The sequence below is a fragment of the Orcinus orca genome, chromosome 7 (assembly GCF_937001465.1).
Source record: "Orcinus orca chromosome 7, mOrcOrc1.1, whole genome shotgun sequence".
Lineage (NCBI taxonomy): Eukaryota > Metazoa > Chordata > Mammalia > Artiodactyla > Delphinidae > Orcinus > Orcinus orca.
This window is the reverse complement of record NC_064565.1, coordinates 107,934,255-107,953,923: the sequence shown is the minus strand read 5'-3', so window position 1 is coordinate 107,953,923 and position 19,669 is coordinate 107,934,255. Positions and strand designations below refer to the sequence as shown.

Sequence of the window (19,669 nt, the reverse complement as noted above, 5' to 3'; positions counted from 1 at the left end):
ACTTTCAACTCTACTGACATTTTGAATAAATCAAGCAGCTAAATATTTTCAACTGCCTCCCAAAGCCTCTATTTCCTAAAAAAAAAAATTTGACACGGAATTGGAAACTTTAAAGATCTGCTTGAAAACACATGGTATAGACTAATGTGACAGTAAATGGATTTAAAATCTTCAGTTTCACTTCCCCAGACACATCCATATTATTGTTAGCTTAGTAAACTACACCACTCTTGGCATTTGAAGAGGAACAAACGAGGATTCCAAAAACTACAATAAATAAAAAAATAAAAGATATTCCTTTGCCTCTGATTTTGCCTAAGAAATACCAAGTAGTGGCAACTGATCTCCATATATTGGGATGAGATTGGCACATATTCACTTGGCAAGATGGAATGTTGTTAAAATTTAGGCCTCCTTGTTTCCATAACATTTAAAATGCAATATCCTTAGTGCTTTCTTCATTTAAAAGGAAAAACATAAAAACGATAAAAACAAGTGACATGGATATAATGGGCATATAAAAGTTAAACTGACATAGTGGGATAACACATCATAATGGGCATGCTTGTGGGTAAATACATGTGCAGATAAGAAAACAAATCCTCTCAAAGTGTGGTCTGGGGAAACTTTAAGTAAATGTTGAAGTTGCAACAACTGTATCCTGTGTCTTTGCAGATAACAGCGTCCCCAGCAGCTCTAACGTTTTCATTAAGTTCATTTACATTGGAACCCAAGTAGGAGAGTAAAGCAGTGTTAGGGGACCCGTGACATTTCTGAATTGATACCCTTAGTCGACTTCTACTCACTTTACTTCCAAACCACACGTGGGACCCTACAAGGAAAGAAGAATTGCCAGATACAGACTCCTTATTACATGGTAAATAACTAAATATCTAACTTCCTATTTGGAGGAGAAGGAATAATGAATATAATCCTATCAAGTGTACCAAGAGGTGGTAGGAGAAACCAATCTGTCTCAGATGCTGGCAGTAAAGAGATACGCTGTCTAGAGAATTTAAAGTCAGTAATAAAACTGACTAAAAAACTGCTTTTTATTAACACCACGTGCTAGCAGTTCTATACAAGGTCAGTGATACAGGGTGGACAGAACCATTCCCTCCATGCCCATCCCTTTTGAAATACCACTGACTACAATGACTCTTCTCCTTAGGACTTGCCAGCAAGCAGGAAAGTTGCATTTTGGCAGAAGGGAAAGAATTCTTATTTTTCTAATAGGTAATGTCTGTCCAGGACTTTACACACATATGTTATCTTACTAATCCTCAACAACCACACAAGGCAGATAATACTGCCCCCATTTTACAGATGAGAAAACAGACTCCGAAAAGTTGAGCAATGTATTCAAGGTCACACAGCAACCAACGGGTGGAGCCACGGTTCTGATGGATGTCTTACATCCTCTAAACCTCACAGTTTTAACCAGCTGAGTAGTTGGGACTCATAGACTGACATCATAGACTGATCATTTTGACAATAGGTACAAAACTTGGACAAGGTATAACCTCACTTTAGTACCCTTAGTTGTCATGGGATAATAATGGGGTAGGGCTGTAGAGAGCACACCTACAATGATGTAAGGAAGCTCTCAAAACCATCCTGGCGCACAATAAACTCATCAGAGATGACAGCAAATGGTACCTGGTTTTCATCCAGCAAACTTCATCTAAGAACCCTAGACACATTTTATCCCCTCCACGTGTTAACGAATGCTGGACTCTACATCTCAGCAGCTTCACACCTCTCCCTGTAGCTGGATGGTTAAGTTGATAATTCTGACGCTGAAGGGGATGCACACAGGTACAGGCGACTAGGCGTAGTCAGAGGCGGGCACCCTGGGAGTCCATTTGCCCCACCCCTACCCTTGTTTGTCAATGCGTTCAAGATTTCTCAGAGAACATCCTCTTGTTTTGTCACACTCTGCCTCCTACTCCAAGGGCATAAATGCAAGATTATTGGGTGGGGGGATTGGAATGGGGGCAAAGGGATGGGTTTGTGTAGTTTCATTCTACTCAGTCTTGAAGTTCCTGAGAGACTGGTCATGAGACTACTGGCCTTTAAAAAGTGACCCCAAATATTCTGCCACGTGAACTATACAGCAGTTAACAAGCACACGATGCCTACATAATATGTCAACATTTCTCAGTTCAGATTGTGGTCTGTCCTGGAAAGCAATCTGAGTTTCTGCCATCTGGTCTACGGCCATACCACCCTGAACACACCTGATCTTGTCTGAATTCTTTGTATGAAAGAATTCACGACACATATTACTGTTATTGAAAGGTGATGACAAAATCTTGTTTCTTCTTTAAATATGACACTAATTATGGGGAGCCCCACAAAGTACTAAAGCCTACCATCTTCATAAATCAACCGGACAGGACTGTAGAGGACACACATAAGACAAAGCCTTTGTTTGTTTACCTTCTGGCCCTTGCATTATTTTAATGCAATGATACCATAATACACAGCAATCGCTCAATATAACCACTGACACTCCTATTTGTAACATGAATTTATTCCACTTTTCACAAGCCTAGATCCAATCTCTTTGGTAAATAACATTCTTATAACAAATAACTATAATTTCTTTGTAACATAATCTTTGTTAAGATAGCATTTTATTTTACAATTTGAAGTTCTTACAGATAAACCCTTCTCCAATAAGATGCCGTAAACATCTTATCTTTACATGGCATTGTAAACTTAGTGGGGTTTTCCTCCAAGCCCCCCCCATCAGGCTTTTCCATGTTTGGAAATATATGTCAGGTTAACTTGTATGCAGGATGAAAAAACAATAGGAGTTCTTTAAAACCTATTGCATAGCCTGGAGGAAGCTCTGTGAGGGTGGGGATCTCTGTGCATGAATGAAGTGAGTTCAGCTTTTGCTAATTAGTTATATGTTCTGTTTCTGCTTTTTTTTTTTTTACCATTTCCATCATATGATGTAACCCTGAGCATACGATCAAACCAGCCATATAAAGGTACAAATGCGATGTAAACATTCTCTTAGTTCAGGCCTGACAGGACCTGGAATACCACAGGGTCTCACAAAAAGGTTTGTTCAACACATAAGCAAGGGATGGTAGAAACGGGGCCCCTTCATCACGTTAACTTGCAGAGCCACATGCTCCCCACCCCCATACTCTGCTCCTTCCTCTGTTTTCTCCCATCAAACACAAAACCTTGACTACTAGATAGGAGCACTTGACATTGTACATACAACTGATCAGATGAAACCTCATAACATATGTTCCAGGACCCAGGGCTGGAATAAAGCAAGTATGGTCTTGGCAAAGCAAGTCACGTCTACACTAATGGCAGCACAGGAATTCTAAAGAGAACTGAAGCTTTTCTACTGTTAGAGCTTGTAAGGCAAGGAATGTCACTCGCCATCCAGTTCTACAAGGATTGAGTCATTAGCCACTGCAGTCAGTGACCTGCCACACACCCTGGAAGGAATTCAGGGTGAAGATCAGGTGCCCTGGGAAAACAGGCAAAAACAGGCCCTCAGATAGTTAGAAATATCTCAAGAGAAATTTTTTATGAACCTGGATTCTTGCAACTTCACATACCTAGAAAAAACACTACTATCATTAATTGAGATAGCCTTTCTTCGTGACTAGCAGTAGTAACGTTCTACTGAGATGTTTGCTTGATAGCACGTACCCCTCTCCCCTGGTGTCTTCTCCCACCTCTCTGGAGCAGTTCCTCAGAGCTATCTGAGAAGCTATAGTTCCCAGGCTATCGTCCTCAGTAAGTCCCTGAATAAAACTGAAACTCCCAGTTCTCACACTGTGTGTTATTTTATTTCAGATGTTAGGTTTGTTTTCCTTTTTCTACCTGATCCAATGCACAGAAGCTGAAATTAAATAAGAACATACCCTTTAAGTTTACATTACTGAGAAACGTGGGCGGGCATCGAGTGGCTGAAATTAGAATTCCTTTCCATGTCATTGTTTGAGTATTTATGTTACTATACTCAGGATCCCTTTGCCTTTAGTCTTCCTCATGCTCTCCAGGCTCCTACAAGTTTTGTGTGCAAACGTCCTGATTGTCTGAGAGTTACAAAAGCCCAGACCTCACACACAGGCTGAGAAGGAGCAATGGTCTGCTCCAAGCTTTCAGGCGAAGCACAGAGGCTGTGGGACCAATCAAAACACCTCACTACTCTGAAGGTATTAAAGACCAAGAGAAAAGACAAAATTAGACTGTGTGAGAAAAACATTTTTTCGAGGATATCTAGAAAGAGACATTTATCGAGAGAGATATTTAGTAAGTCAACCAAAGTCGTTGAGTGTCACATTGTAAACTGGGTAAAGTCTTTGTCAGGGAATCCTCTTAAATTCTCAGTCTTAGTCTTTCACATGTACTGATCCCTAATTTCTATCTTTGGGTGATTTAGCTCCCTTTTTTTTTTACTATATCTAGAAAACAACTTTGACATCCAGGCATGTCCAGAAACACACCCTAGACATGCATCAAGCTATGGGTGCTAGTACATTCTTCCATTATCTAGGAAAGCTGGCCACATGCTGGCGCGCAGACATAGACATGGAGCGCATGGGAAAAAAGAAGGTATTCTGCTCTGCAGGAGCCCGGGCAGGCTCTCATAAGGCCCCAGCAGGGTCATCAAGCGAAAGGAGGATGTTAGAAGCTTGGAGGGAGCCCAGAGGACCGCCATCAAAAGAAATAAATGTTTGGGCTTCCCTGGTGGCGCAGTGTTTGAGGGGATGCGGGTTCGTGCCCCGGTCTGGGAAGATCCCACATGCCGCGGAGTGGCTGGGCCCGTGAGCCATGGCCGCTGAGCCTGTGCGTCCGGAGCCTGTGCTCCGCAATGGGAGAGGCCACAACAGTGAGAGGCCCGTGTACCGCAAAAAAAAAAAATTAAAAAATTAAAAAAAAATAAATGTTTGAGAAATAATCCTGAAGGGGCAAGTTGAAAGGAACTGGGCTTGTTTCCCTGGATAACAGCTTATAAGTGCACAGCATGGACCAGCCCGGACAAGGCCACTTCTGGGTAGTGAGAAGGCAGCTCTCAAGCCACACAGGGCCCACGGAACAAGAGATAACAGCTTCAGGGGCGATTTTTAAATTTCTAGAGAAATGTGGGGCTCTCAGATTTTGAAACGTATGTCCAAAGGAAGTGACAGATGGCTTTCTGTTACCCACTTCCTGACATCAAGGGTAATCAGAGATAATCTAGTTTAGAACAACTGACAAACCTCAGAGAGAAGGTGAGTTCTCAGTTCAACACTTAGGTCACTGTTAGCTCTGTGATTCCCTGATTTGACTTGGGGGGCTGTTACTTAAAAAATGTGAAGTGTGTGTGTTCGTGAGTGTGTGATTGTGTGTGTGTGAGATAGTGGGCAGAGTATGTGAGAGTTTGTGTGTATTCATGTGCATAAGTATATTGGGAGAGTGTGTGTGTGTGTATGTGTGTACATGTGTGTGTCAGAGGATGTGGCTCTCATCTCCTTCCTTCCCAGAAAAAATAAGTACAGACATTTCTTGGGAACATTTTTCCAAAGAGAGCTGGCACTTTGGAGACACACCCTAGCTGCTCCTTCCTTGAAGGAAAGACTGGCTTTCTCATGGCCCTGCTCCTTAGTTTCTATTCCATCACCTGCTGCAGTAAAACTAGAGATGGCCCCATCTCCAGATTAATGGGGGTCACTAACACCATAGTCCAGAGATGGAGGGATCACATGAACAGCATTTGCTGTCTATAGAGGCACTCACACTTCTTTCTTCTGAGTACACAGCTTTCTACTTCACTACAGAAGAAGAAAAAAAAAAAGATAAAGTGATGTGCTTCAAGTGCAAAATATTTCTCCTATACCGTTTTGCTTTTATAAATAAGAAAATAAAATAGCTTTCTCATGGAAGCTGCAGAAATTCAATCTAATTTCCAAAGGCTTGCTTTATGACAAATGCCAAAATATGTGGCTGCTTTGCCGTAAAATTCCAAGGAAATGTCACTTTCCCCTAATTGCCCCGTGACTGCTCTATTTATTCAGGAGTGAATTAAGAAAGAAAAGATCTATTTTTCATCTCACCGAGTTTTAGAGAGTATTACACGTTGTGTAAGAAGCTCTAAATGCTTTGGAACTCATATTTCTTTCTTGAACTTCCCGTCTTCTCCTACGTATTTTAAAGTTCCAGTCAGATGAGACTATACATTTCTACAAATCTTGTGTCTCCTATATTACCTGAAGCCGAAACAGACTGCATAGCCAAGCAAACATTACCTCCACTTTTATTTTTACACAAATGCCCTTGGTGGGCAGTCACTATGCGCCCCGGGCTCCTCGGCGGGTCAGTCAATCACTACTGTCTCCAGATTCTTTAGGGGTGGTCCATCATCATTGGCCTAGGCTTCTGGGGGTGGGCGGCAGTCCCTTTTGGCCAGCTCTACCCATCTCTGCTGGAGTAACCTCCGTCCCTTCTGTCTCCTCCTGCAATACTTCTCAGAAAGCTCCAACCATGATCTGAAGTGGTGGGTGAAAAACTAGTACTGAGGGAGCTGAAAAGAGATAAGATGTGAACAACCTGGAAAAAAAAAAAACACAGCTCCTTCTCTATGAGCAGAAATGTCCCTTAATATGGCTTCTTAAAGCCAGACTCCTCAATAGATAAGCACTACTGGAATTATTTCAGTGACTGCTTTTGTTTGTCTGAAACAGATCACAGGTCTTCCAAAGATTTCCTAGTAAGAAGTCTATTAATCATCTATGAAGTCTATTAATCGTCTATTAAGCATTCTGTGTTTTAATAACTATCAGGAATCCCGGTGGAGGAAAAACACTTTTAAAAAAAGTGACCAGGATGATTATTTGTCGGATAATGCTAGGTGTTCCGTATCCTAGTTTGTGTACGAATATTCAATGTTTTTAAATGTCTTTCACCATTGCCTGGGGTGGCTAAGCCTAGGGAGGTGTCATCCTGGTTGTAACTTAAGGAGACATCTCAGTCAAGAGCATGGGAATTAGGGGAGAAGAGGGTCTTCAATAAGTACCCATTGCCTTTAGTTCAATTCCAAGTTGTAGGAATGCAGAGCAAGGTTCTTCTGAGCCATGTTTACCCCATTAGCGCTAGCATATGGGAAGAGGTGAATACTACATCTGGTCACAAGCCACAGGGGAGAGACTCAGAGGCCAGCCTTCTAATTTGCAGCCCTGACATCCCTTCTATGATGTGGCTGTGTGCCAGAATTTCTCCTGGTTAGAGAGAAAAAGTGCAGCATCTAAGTAACAAGAGGGTCTTTCTCCTGTTGCTGTGTTTTGAAGAATGAAGAACATCCTACCAGGTAAGCGAAGAGCTGATAATGCAAAGGTACAGAGTTGCACCTTGTTTCTGTCTGTAAGTTACCCCAGGAAACTGCTTTCATTGAGAATTGAAGGGGCGTAGGATGAAACAACTATAAAGATAATTAGGAGAAAAAGCAAATGAAAACAAAGAACACAAAACCTCTCTGAGATACTGAGGTAATGCAATAGCAAGGTATATATACTTGGAAAATTGATTGTATTGATGCAATCCTCCGCCAGCTAGCTAAAGGTCTCTCCTTTCTGTATTCAAGTTTTTAAGCTTTGAAAATCTGTAAATGTAATATTTTGGAATAGCTTTAATCAACTAAGGTGGCAATTTATCTTAGTGAGGTTAATTGTGTTATTTATTTATTTATTCATTGTCTTATTGTTTCTACCCCTTTTATACCCAAAAAAGTGTTTGAAGTGGATTCATTTGGTTACAAAGCATTTAAAATGTTAAATTAAGACACAAGAAATTCTAAATGGCACTTGAGATGCTCTTGAGAGGAGCCTCTCATCGCTTGCATTTGTAGATATCTCATATATTCATGAATGAAATGCTGTGCATATTTAAGCCAGACCAAAATACTATAAAGCACCCTGTCTCCCATTAGAAAAAAATGCAATTATTCTTCCTGGTTATGTTTTTAAAATAGCTTGACATTTATATAATTGATGAATATGTAATTTGCTAATCAGTAATGGACAGTTCCCATGGAGGTATCATTGCTAGTTTTATAATTTACAATTTCAGAAGAGTTTTATGAAAGTGAACATTAAAGCTGGGACAAGCAGAGAGAAACCACTCCAGGATGGTACTATCCTACTTAACACCCATAATACATTTAACAGTAACAACAATTAAGCTTCACAAATTGTCATTGTACTGAATTCCTATTGGATGAGTTATAGATAGAGCATTTACATGTAGTGATTTTTCCCCATACTATATCCTCCGTACACAAGCATGTACCAATGAACATCAGAGCAACATACTGTACTCTAAAGGATTAAATGATACTGTAGCTTATGCCTTTATTCCTTGTATCTTTTCTCCAAATGATAATAGAGATCTCATATACCATGCATAAACACTTACATTCCCTTACTGAGAACATTTCTGATATTTTTGGTATAAGAGAGAAAAGTCATTTATTTAAAGATGGCGTTATTAATCTACAGTTTGGGGTAAATACCTAGATTATCTGGTTGGTCAATTTGTCTTTATGGCCAAGAAAAAAGACCAGCTGCCGTGTTCAATCCAAATGAGTTGGTATATGAATATTTATCAGGACATCGATATTCACTGTCTTACAGTCATGCTCCAAGCTAAATAAAAGTAAAAGTAAGACGGCCACAAATATTACAGCATAATAGGATAAGAACTAAACAATATGTACAAATTCATTGACAACATCTGTGCAAGGGTTGTGGACAAAACATTTAAAAAGAAATCTACATAAAACAAAGTCGGTAAATTTATCAAAGGTTGATAAATTTTCGGAGACGGTATAAAAGTACACAAAACACGGAAGAGAGAAAGAACTTTAAAAAAATAACCACTAAGCCAATACATATAGTACAAGTTTACATTTATAGTACAGAATGATGGAAACCAGAGACAAAAACGATTTGGTAACAAACAGCGAAGAAAGTTTCACCAGTCGCAAGGAAGAAAGACTTTCCTTTTTGAATGAAAACACAGACGGCCACAGCTCATCCCTACCACCCATACACACACAGAAAAATAAAAGCAAACGCAGAAGTTGTTACAGCAACACACGACAGACAGAGGTGGAAAGCGTTTGGCATGTCGCATCACAGGAAGTCAATCACGACTGGCTAACGATGATGGTACCTGGCTCTGTTGCAGGTCACTGGCTTGCCTGAGAGGAGTAACGGATGGAGGGGGCACACCTGATGTGGACGCAGACCGGCCTAGTTTGCAGCTTACTTTCGGTTCTGTGAAAAAGGGGGAAAGACAGAGCATTAGCTGAGCAAAGTCTGCAGGGATGAACCGGACCCCAGGCTTTCTTCTGGTTTTGCTACACGTTCTTTTAATACACCGAATTCTTCTGATGTTTACTAATCATTGGCAGGTGATGAAACAATTTCATAACAATTGATTCTAAAATGAGCCTTGTTCACAGATCAGCTCCTGGGAATAAAGAACAAACCACTTAAGTTCCACGCCTTGTTGCCTTGCACACTTTACCCTATTTAGAGTGAGTTTCTATAGAGCGATTACTGGAGCAACAAAATCCCACTGGGGAAAAAGCCAGTGACATGACTATTTCTGGTGCTTCATTTTCAGTCTTGGTCCAAGGGTCTCCTGTGTCCTAAAATGTCTTTTCCACCCTCTCCAAATTTTTCTTCCAACCCTCCCTCCTTTCATTCTTTCTTTTCTTCATTCATTCTCTTATTCTTTCCTTCTTTTTCTTTTCCTAACTTTCTAATTTTCAAGTCTATATTGTGCTGATTACTTTCACCATGCTTTTGATGTAACATTTCTCTAATTTAACTTCATTTGCTTTGAATTGTATAACCACTTCGAAGACTTTTGACATCTTTCATAGTAATATTATTTTTCAAAATTAAAAAGCCTTCCCCTAACTCTTCCTCTATTTAAGGAGCCTAAATAGGCTGCCTAGGTCATTATCAAGATACTTTGAAGACGGCAATTTGGGGAATGGAAAGAGTTCCCTTCATTCAAGAAGCTCAGAATTTATGGTATACAGACGACACTGATCTTCAGACATATTTGAAGGTATTTATAAAGGAGAAGAAGGCATCAGAAGAAAAGTTGACATCTATGCTTTTGCCACAAACTTTTATATTAGCTCTCAGTTTTTGAGTGCCTAGTATATCCCAGCTTCTGTTTGGGCTGCACTTAAATTATCTCTAATCTTAAAGATAATCTTTAGAGTTATGAATTAGCTATAAATGCTCCCAATTTACAAATTAGAAACCTGAGGCTCAGCAAGGTTAATAATTGCATTGCAAATACACAAGCACTTTTCAAAAAAACCTTTCATTATATTAATAAATTTGACTTAAAGATGAAACTCTCTGAACTAGTGGCTTCAAATGATATTACATCACCAATTTACCAAGCAGTGGCAAGCTGATGCTAGAGAACAAGTTCTGTGCTGGATAGGAACACTATCTTTATGCCACTTTTTTCTTTTTTTTTTTTTTGCGGTACGCGGGCCTCTCACTGTTGTGGCCTCTCCCGTTGCGGAGCACAGGCTCCGGACGCGCAGGCTCAATGGCCATGGCTCACGGGCCCAGCCGCTCCGCGGCATGTGGGATCCTCCCGGACCGGGGCACGATCCCGTGTCCCCTGCATCGGCAGGCGGACTCTCAACCTGCGCCACCAGGGAAGCCCTATGCCACTTTTATATAAGCTGCTCTTCAGAGAAAAGCTTTGCTATGTCTGCATCACATGACCTATGGCTAACTTCAGCTTCTGCTAACTGCCTTCTGGCCATTCTCTCCCCATCCTTCACAGACACCAGATACAGATACAAAGAATAAGATAAGCTGGCGTCCATTCACACAGAGACCTTTCAATACACCCTCACCCACACACACCCTTCCTCTCCCACCCCTGCTTCAAACTATTAAACAATGCCTCACGTCCATATTAAAATAATTATCTTAACGAGTACTAATAGCCTTTCTTGGCAAATTAGATAGTCTTTTACTCTGTGCTTCTGATTTAGCAAGAAAAAAAAGGCAATAAGCAGGCTTTGGACTATGAGATGACTCCACTAGCTATAGGACCTTAGAAAATGTTTTTCATATCATTTAAGTTTTATTTCTTTTCAAAACAAATGAATATAATCCTTTACTCATTATTCAGAATCCATTTATTTTATACCTACTATGTGCCAGGGACTGTACAGAGTGTGGTCACCAAAAACCCACTCTTGCCCTAAGAGAGACTTACAATCTATCCAGGAGCAAAGATATTAAGCAACAAATTATGCATTTGATTATATAAAAGCAGCTGTGATCAGCCCTCTCGGTGGAATTATCAGTGGTAGAAGAACATTTGCTGGGGAAATGAACAGGTGTTAGAAGGATGCTGACATCTACTTTGTGGGCAGTAAAAGTTAAAGAGCTCATTTGTTCTTTGCTCTTTCAACAAACATTTATCAAGGGCCCACCACGTGCAAAGCACTGCAGTGGATGCTAAGAATATGGGTGAGGAAGACACCAATTTCCCATATTTTAATGAGGTTTATGTTTACTCAGGGGAGACAAACAGTATGCCTAAAACGGTTTCCTGAAAATTCAGAAAAATTAGAAAGGAGAAGTACAGGGTGCCATGGTATCATTGATCAAGATATGCCTCGTGTTCTGGGAGCTAGGGAAGGCTGGGCCCTAAAAGAGCTGTAGTATCATAGGATATTTGTCCTTCTCTGTCTGGCTCACTTCACTTAGTATGATAATCTCTAGGTCCATCCCTGTTGCTGCAAACAACATTATTTCATTCTTTTTATGGCTGAGTAATATTCCATTTTGTGTGTGTGTGTGTGTGTGTGTGTGTGTGTGTGTGTATGCATCTCACATCTTCTTTATCCATTCATCTGTCAGTGGACACTTAGGTTGCTTCCATGTCTTGGCTATTGTAAACAGGGCTGCTGTGAACGTTGGGGTGCATGTGTCTGTTCAAATTATGGTTTGTAGAATCTAAAAAGATGATCTAAATGAACTTCTCTACAAAACAGAAATAGACTCACAGACATAGAAAAAAACTTATTTACCAAAGTGGCAACGGAGTGGAGGGATAAATTAGGTGTTTGGGATTAAAATATACACATTACTATATATAAAAGAGATAACAAGGACCTTCTGTAGAGCACAGGGAACTGAACTCAATATCTTGTAATAACTTATAATGGAAGAGAATGTAAAAAAAAAAGAATATATGTTTATATATATGTATAATTGAATCACTTTGCTGTACATCTGAAACTAACACAACATGATAAATCAACTACATTTCAATAAAAAAATTAAAAAGACAAGTACAAAAAAAAGATCTACATTATTTAAAGGAAAAAAACGCTGTGATAATTCACACCTGCCAGTGGTGCTGAGCAGGTGGTAAAAGCTGAAGTAGGGAGGACCACGGGTGCTTAGGTTTATTTTCCAACCTACCCAGAAGTCAAAACGATTTCAGGATGTATTCCTTGTATTCACTTTATTGCTTATATAGTATAAAGAAATAATAATGAATCACATATTCTGGTATCTAGGAGAGTGGGGATAGGTGAGCTAATGATGGATAAAAGACGGAACCGTTTCCACCTATGATACTTATGGCTTCACCTCTCTCTTCTCTGTTGTTTTCTATTTGTCTTTTTGTCTTGCTTTGCTTTCTCCCTCTGCACTTTCTCCCTCAGAACATGTGCATTGTCATGGCTTCTTGTGTATCATCTTTTCCCTCTTGGGTCACATGGAGGTTTCTACAGGTCTGTCCTCTCCTCACACCCTTCCTTGCTTGATGTTAAGCCCCAGTGCCTTCTAGAGACTAGGGATTAATTAGGAGTTTGGGATTAAAATATACACATTACTATATATAAAATAATAATAAACAAGGACCAAATGATAGCTTTTTCTCAACGTCTTAGGTATCCTTCTGATTTCCCTATTTATAGGAGGAACATTACCTCCATTTTCCTAGAAGCTTACTTTTTATGTTCAGAGCTTTCTTTTCCTCTCTCTATAAAGTTAGTCCTGTGGTAATTTTCTTTCTTTGTGATTTATTTCAACTCACAGACACTACCACAAATTTGGTATTCAACAACTTGAACCAAAAATAATTTCATATATAATATAGGTAATATATATAATTATAATTATATATAATTAAATATATATGTGTGTGTGTATATATATATGTGTGTGTGTGTATATATATATATATATGTAAAATCTACCTGCTGGTCCCCATACCCATAGTTTCTCTGCTCAAAACTAACTTGTATACAATGCCAGCCGGAACTTCTTAAATTGCTTTTAGATCACACACCTTATTCAAAAGTTTTAAATTACTCCCCACTTCATATGATAAAAACTTCAAACTCACTTGGCTAATTTTCAAAGGTCCCGCTGTGATCTGACCCCATCTGATCTGATCCACTGTGCTCTCTGTGGCTGTCTGCTCCCCAAAGCATAGACAACTCAGCATCTCTTCTCGGTCTCCACATCTGACCCTGCTTCTGTCCTTCACAAGGTGTCCCCACGCATGGCCTTTCATCAGACCAGATGTTATCTATTTTCTAAGGCCTGCTTCAACGTGCACGTCTATTGTAACGCATCCTGCAACCCTGTTTACCTCTTTCTTCCAGATAGGCTTAGCACTTAGCACTGCTTGCTGTGGCTCTGAGTATTTATGTTGGTGAGGACCACAGAGTAAGTGTTCAATTAATATGATTTTTCTTTCACTGAAGACACTCAAATTAACCTAGAAAACGTCAATGCAACTTCTAAAGCAAATTGTGGCAATGACAGTAACATAGAATATGTTTTAAGGCCTGGGTTCAAGGTCTGGCTCCCCGACTTACCAAAGCAGTGATTCTCATTCAAGGGTACATGATTTTCTAGGGAAACGCTCCCTAAGTTTTGTGCAGGTGATTCTAGTATCTACCCACCCACTCTTGAAAATATAAGAGTGTTCAAATATAAATGTGTCCCATGATGACATAACCTATCGCTCTAACTTATAAATGAACCTAACTTCCCAGGAGGCATAAATCCTAGCATCTCTTAAGGAATCATCTTTTACTATACAAAATAAATGTAAAACATCTATCAGAATCCTGGTTGACACGTTTTCATAATAAGCCGATGTTTCCATATATCCCTTTATTGCATTAGCACATTTAGTCACGTGGAGAAAATTCAACATTTTTTCCTAGAAAAGGATGGCAAATAATGTTTTTTTACTATGAGGTTCCTTTAAAGGGTATGTTGAAGAGATTATCTGATGAGTGACACAATCCAATGCCTTTTATATTACCCAATGTACCTATGGATTAATTTCCCCTGCTAGGTTTCCAGTCAGACTCTGACTTAATCAGCCTCTTCCAAGCATAGACAGTGATATCTCTAAAGCACAGACTGAGACTTACTAAAATCCAAGCAAACTCCCAATTTCATCGTGACCCACAAAGGCCTTGCTTTACCCCTATTGGACCGTGGTCCAGATCACGTCTTGGTTCATCCACCCCCTTAGGGACTGCAATATAACCACGAACCACTCATCACACATGGCGGCTGACCTTGCCAGCCAGCCACCCTGTAGCTTTAAAGTCAGGTCACCCAGCGGTCGACTGTTCAATCCCAACATGGCTCATGTGGGTTATGACTTCACCTGCAGTGGCAGGCTGAGATGATTACTTATGAATTCATTATGCACACATGCGTACACCAGCAGGTGGAAAATGCACACATTTGTGTGTATGTACACACACATACATACATACGTACTCCATAACACTGTTGCTTGATGGTATCATGTCATAAGGACAATTTTTTTTAATTGTGAGGTTTTGGTTTATCTTTATCATACTCATTTAGCTCTTCTTTTCTGTTTCACCTTGTCTTTGACTTAAATACATTTGGAATCTATCATGGTGTTTGTGGGACCTAGTTGGTGAAACAAATCCTTATGATGTTGGATCCACCAAGGTTTCTTTGGCCAAAAGAATTTTCTAAAAAGTCTCAAAAATCCTAGAAAAGATTCTATTTTTATAACCAAGCCTCTTAGAGAGTCTCTAGGGCTGTGACATCAAAGTTAAATCGTCCAGTTCACTTACCTTTAGAAATACACTGTGCTTTGAGCCTTAAATAGTGAGGCTTAGGAACCACAAGACTAAAAACAGTAAGTTTTCATCCTAAATTTTGTTAATATAAAAATTGCCAAGGCATTTGGGGGTCAAAAACGATGGACATATGCCTCAAAATTTAGTTAAGATAAGGCTTTCCTCCCCTTAGAAAAACTCATTCCATTAAAAGATTAATTATGAGCTAGAAAGTATCTATTCTCCCTACATCCAAGGAAAAACCCCTGCTTGTGTAATAAACTACCAATATCCATCCTAGAAGTAAAAGTTGATGTTGTTTGTGCAATTTCAGTGAAGGTCAAGTGTAAAGAGAACAAGAAAGAATGTGCGAGAGAGAGAGAAACACAGAGAGACAGAGAAAGGAAAAGGAAGAATGGAAAAAAGGTAGATGGAAGGAGAGGGTGAGAAGGAGGGAGGGAGAGAGGAAAGAAGGAAGAAAGAAGACATTAATTTTAATTCCTTGAAATAAACCATCATCAAGACATTATCATGTGATCTTTCCAGGGTAATAATTCATCATCATCTTAAAGTTCTTATTAAGTAAGTGCCCATTGGACTTTGTTACTTAGAAAGAACTATCTTCTCTCTTTTTATTCTTGTTGGATACAATCTTTCATTGTTTTTTTTTTAAGGATGGCAATTTCTCCATCATTTCTCATCTTCCCTGTAAGGTGAACTGAATTTCTGTTCAGGATTATGTTCCTTGGTATTGTTACAGGATAATCCCCAAGGCACCCACAGCTACTATTATGAGTACTAGAGTTCTCTTTGTTTTCAGAAAGCAAAGACAAATGATTGTTCTCAACCTCTGGATCTACACAGCAATAAGAGATTAGTGTATTTTTTCGGAAAAAAAACTTTCATCTAGCATCAAAGAAATAAGATCAAATTCTGGGGAGACATATTTTTCTCCATCTTGTTTTATTTTTTCAATACATACTATTTTTCTCTACTAGCAGAGACATATTATGATTTTCCCTAGTCAATCATGCTGCTGAAAGTTTCTAATCAATGACTTAGGGCTACATGGAGGTCACAAAAAAGGCCTTTTATTTAAAACACTGAGGTATGCTTTTGCAAGCTCTACTTTCATTTCTGGGAAAGGCGTTTTTTTGAAATAACACATATGCTATTTGAGATAAACTGATGCCTGAGTAATAAGGGGCAGTTTTGCCAGGACTATGTTAAAACCTTCACAGATTCCAAACATTTTGTGTTAAAGCTTCCATCACACATCATAGCAAACATATAGGACGTCCAAATGTCCCACATCAAATGTAAATTTTTCGGTATGTAATCGGAATACATTTTTATAATTTTGCTTTGAAATTATTGGACTGTGAATAATCCAATTAATTCATGATTGGCTATGATTTCTAGACAGTAATCATGCGTACTCAGGAATACTTACCAAGTTAGACAATCTAACCTAGAAACTGTTTTCAGATGTAATGGAACTGTTTTAATACTAAATTTAATAATTAATTAAATTGACCTAATGTCACATTTTGTATAGATTTAATTAGATGTTCATTCATGTTAATGTGGCAGTTTCTTTTGAAATGTCGGTGCTTCATTTTTTAATATCAAGTATTTTTATAGATCCTTGAGAAGCCCGTAGACCTAGGCACTGTCACTATGATGCTAGAAGACAAACATCTGATCATTGCTGTGATCCTGGAGAAAGAAAATCAGTCAAATGCAAAACTCTACCCTGGGAGTAGACATACTTCTCTCTCTCCAGCCTTTCATGGGACATACTTCTAAGGAAGCAGCTGATGTGGCACTTATGTGGCAGTGAATGACTCCGAGCATCCTTCAGTTATGGTCCAAATCCTAGTGTTATCTGAAGGGTCAGACAGTAAAACTACTGATGCTGGAGTAATTGGTCATTCTCCTTGGGAATACTGGAATTCTGGTAAAGATCTGGGTTCTCTGGTAAACCCAGAGAAAAATGAGGTGGCAACGTGGTGGATGAAATTTATGACCCAATGACAGACGGAGAGAATTAAAGAATCCATTGTACAGAGGAGAAAGAGAATCACATGCATGTGGGGTTAGGAGTACTCACTGTATTCCTTCTAAATATCTGAGGCCATGGATTTCCCTTGCCTTCCACTTTCTTATGTAGAGAGAATATAAATCATGCCGCTTACTGCACAGGGATGCCCTTGACGCTGTAACGCACGGTTAGTTTCTTACATGGCAACATAGCATCATGTAGCATCAACAGGTTTTTTTTTAATTTGACAGCCTCTTTTATTAAAAAACATCATTCTGAAATGCCCTTAAGATCTTCATCACTTTAGCTGTATATGAAAATGTGCTTTTTTCAAAAAATACTTGATTCCACATTAAAAGAGAGTTAAAGTATATGTTTATAAAGGAACATATTTTATCTATTTAACAAGTAATATATGCTCCTTAATTATCTTAAAAATTATTACCTAAAAAATTCATCTGCCATAATATACAGAAAAAGGCATAGGATTTGTATCAGGATCAAATGTATATTACCATGGGGATAAAAATTTAACTTCACGTTATGGTGTCAAAAATAGAATAAACAAACAAAAAATAGAACAAAACTCTTTCATCCCGATATTAGGAATGGATACACGGCAAAAATAAGTTAACATGTATTTAAACTATATGACATTTTACTCCTAAATAACAAATAAAAGGAAAGAAATGCCAGACAAATTTTTTACATCACTCACCTTATTAATGTAAATGACACTCAAAACTGGACGTAACACTAATGATATTTCCTCTTCATACAATTGGCTTTGTGGTTTGTTGAAGAGCAAACATCCTGAGACAAAATGTGACCAGATATTGAAATTGTGTATGGTCCTTGTAGCATGTTCTATTACAATAGCTATAGTTCTTTTGATTCTGCCTTGAACCACTGTCTGTTATAGACATAAACTAAGCAATACGTGTTTTGGGATAAGATCAATATGAGACTATATATGGACAGGGACTTCAATCTGATCTCCAGTAATGGCCATGTTCATTCATTCTATAGCAGAATTTCTGGAGCAGAATTTAAGACGCTTTTGGGAGGTGGTGACCTGAGGTAAAAACTATTTTCGTAAAAATGCTAAGACATTATTTGTTTTTCCACTGTGTTGACAAACGCACTCAAAGTCCCAAAACAAGACTGGATAAATCTGCTGATACCTTAGCACATCAAAGCAACAGCACCAAACTGTACTAGTTAAGTAGGCATTTTTCACTGCCACACAGACTTGCATATTTGGCAGACACCTTCTCAAAACATGAATGAAGTGAGCTTATTGCTTTAAGAAAGACAACGGGCAGTATTTATTGACAATGATACATTTGAGCTTTCAAGCAAATAGTAAAATTTTGAAACACTTGTATTTACCACTGTGAGCTTGACAGCGCTCTAATACTTAAAGGCTTTTCTTAGGAGATCAGTGGCAATATTAATAAATGTGTTGTATTGATTTTTATAACAAAATGTGTCAACATATGGAAGATTTGCATGACTTAGTGAACCGATATTTTCTAAAAGCACTGTGTTATAAATCATTCATGGGGGAGGGGGTGGGCCCCGGGGGAGCCGGAACCTGGGAGCGGACGGGACCTGGCGTAGCTGGACGTGCGGCGCTGCGGCACTGGGAGCCGACCCTGAGCTCGCCCGCGTGGTGAGAGCCGAGCTCAGGGCGCGTCAGAGCCGGAGGCGGAGGAGTGAAGTCAGGGCTGAGTGGGCGGAAGAGAACCTGGGCCAAAACATGGCCACTTATCACCCAGTAGGACACACGCAACTGCCCCGGGCTGATGCCATTCGTTCCCGACTCATTGATACTTTCTCTCTCCTTGAGCATCTGCACGGCTTGAGCCAAACTGTGCCACGGCACACTATTCGAGAGATACCTGATCCTTCCTGTCAGAAGAAACATGTTGGGAGATCAACACCAGCTTGTGCGCTTCTCCTGAAAGCCTCGTCATGCAGAACGGATTACACGTGCCCAGAGACTGATGAGCACCGTTCGAGTGCACTGCAGCGAGAGTCCACCTCTTGCCTTGTGGGCTGGATGGGTCCTTGAGTGTATCCTTTCATGCCACTCATTTTTATCCCATGGCTTTACGGTCTCTCTTGCCTCATCGTCTGCCTATTGACTTATTTTTCCCTTCCCAAACTCCATTTTCTTTTCATTCTCACCGGTTCTATTCTTGCCCTAATTATGTCACCTGCCTAAACCAGAAAGAACTCCACTCTATGTTTTCTTAAGAGAAAACAGGTCCTCTCTTCAGAAACTTCATAATCTTCCTCATCTTTTTGAATACAATTGTAATGATGGTTGAAATAGGTGAGAACTCACATTGAATGAAAGGGTGGGAGTCATTTTTCCTTTTTAAGTTGATCATTTTACACATTTGAATGTTATTTGAATTGTGATAGGGACAATTATATTGTCTCTTGGAGTAGGATTTGTGCAACTGCTA

General features: G+C 39.4%; 1 protein-coding gene across 3 annotated transcripts in view; it reads right to left on the bottom strand.

Moving 5' to 3' along the window:
* NYAP2 (neuronal tyrosine-phosphorylated phosphoinositide-3-kinase adaptor 2) overlaps window positions 1-19,669 on the bottom strand; it is a 265,204-nt gene that overhangs the window by 37,471 nt on the left and 208,064 nt on the right. For 2 of the 3 annotated variants that reach the window (XM_049711903.1, XM_004262636.3), the window contains one exon: window positions 9,190-9,293. In XM_049711903.1, coding sequence (XP_049567860.1) covers window positions 9,190-9,293 — 104 coding nt within the window. Of the gene's footprint in view, window positions 1-5,808; window positions 6,545-9,189; window positions 9,294-19,669 lie in introns of those variants that run through there. The other variant, XM_049711904.1, reaches the window with a different exon arrangement.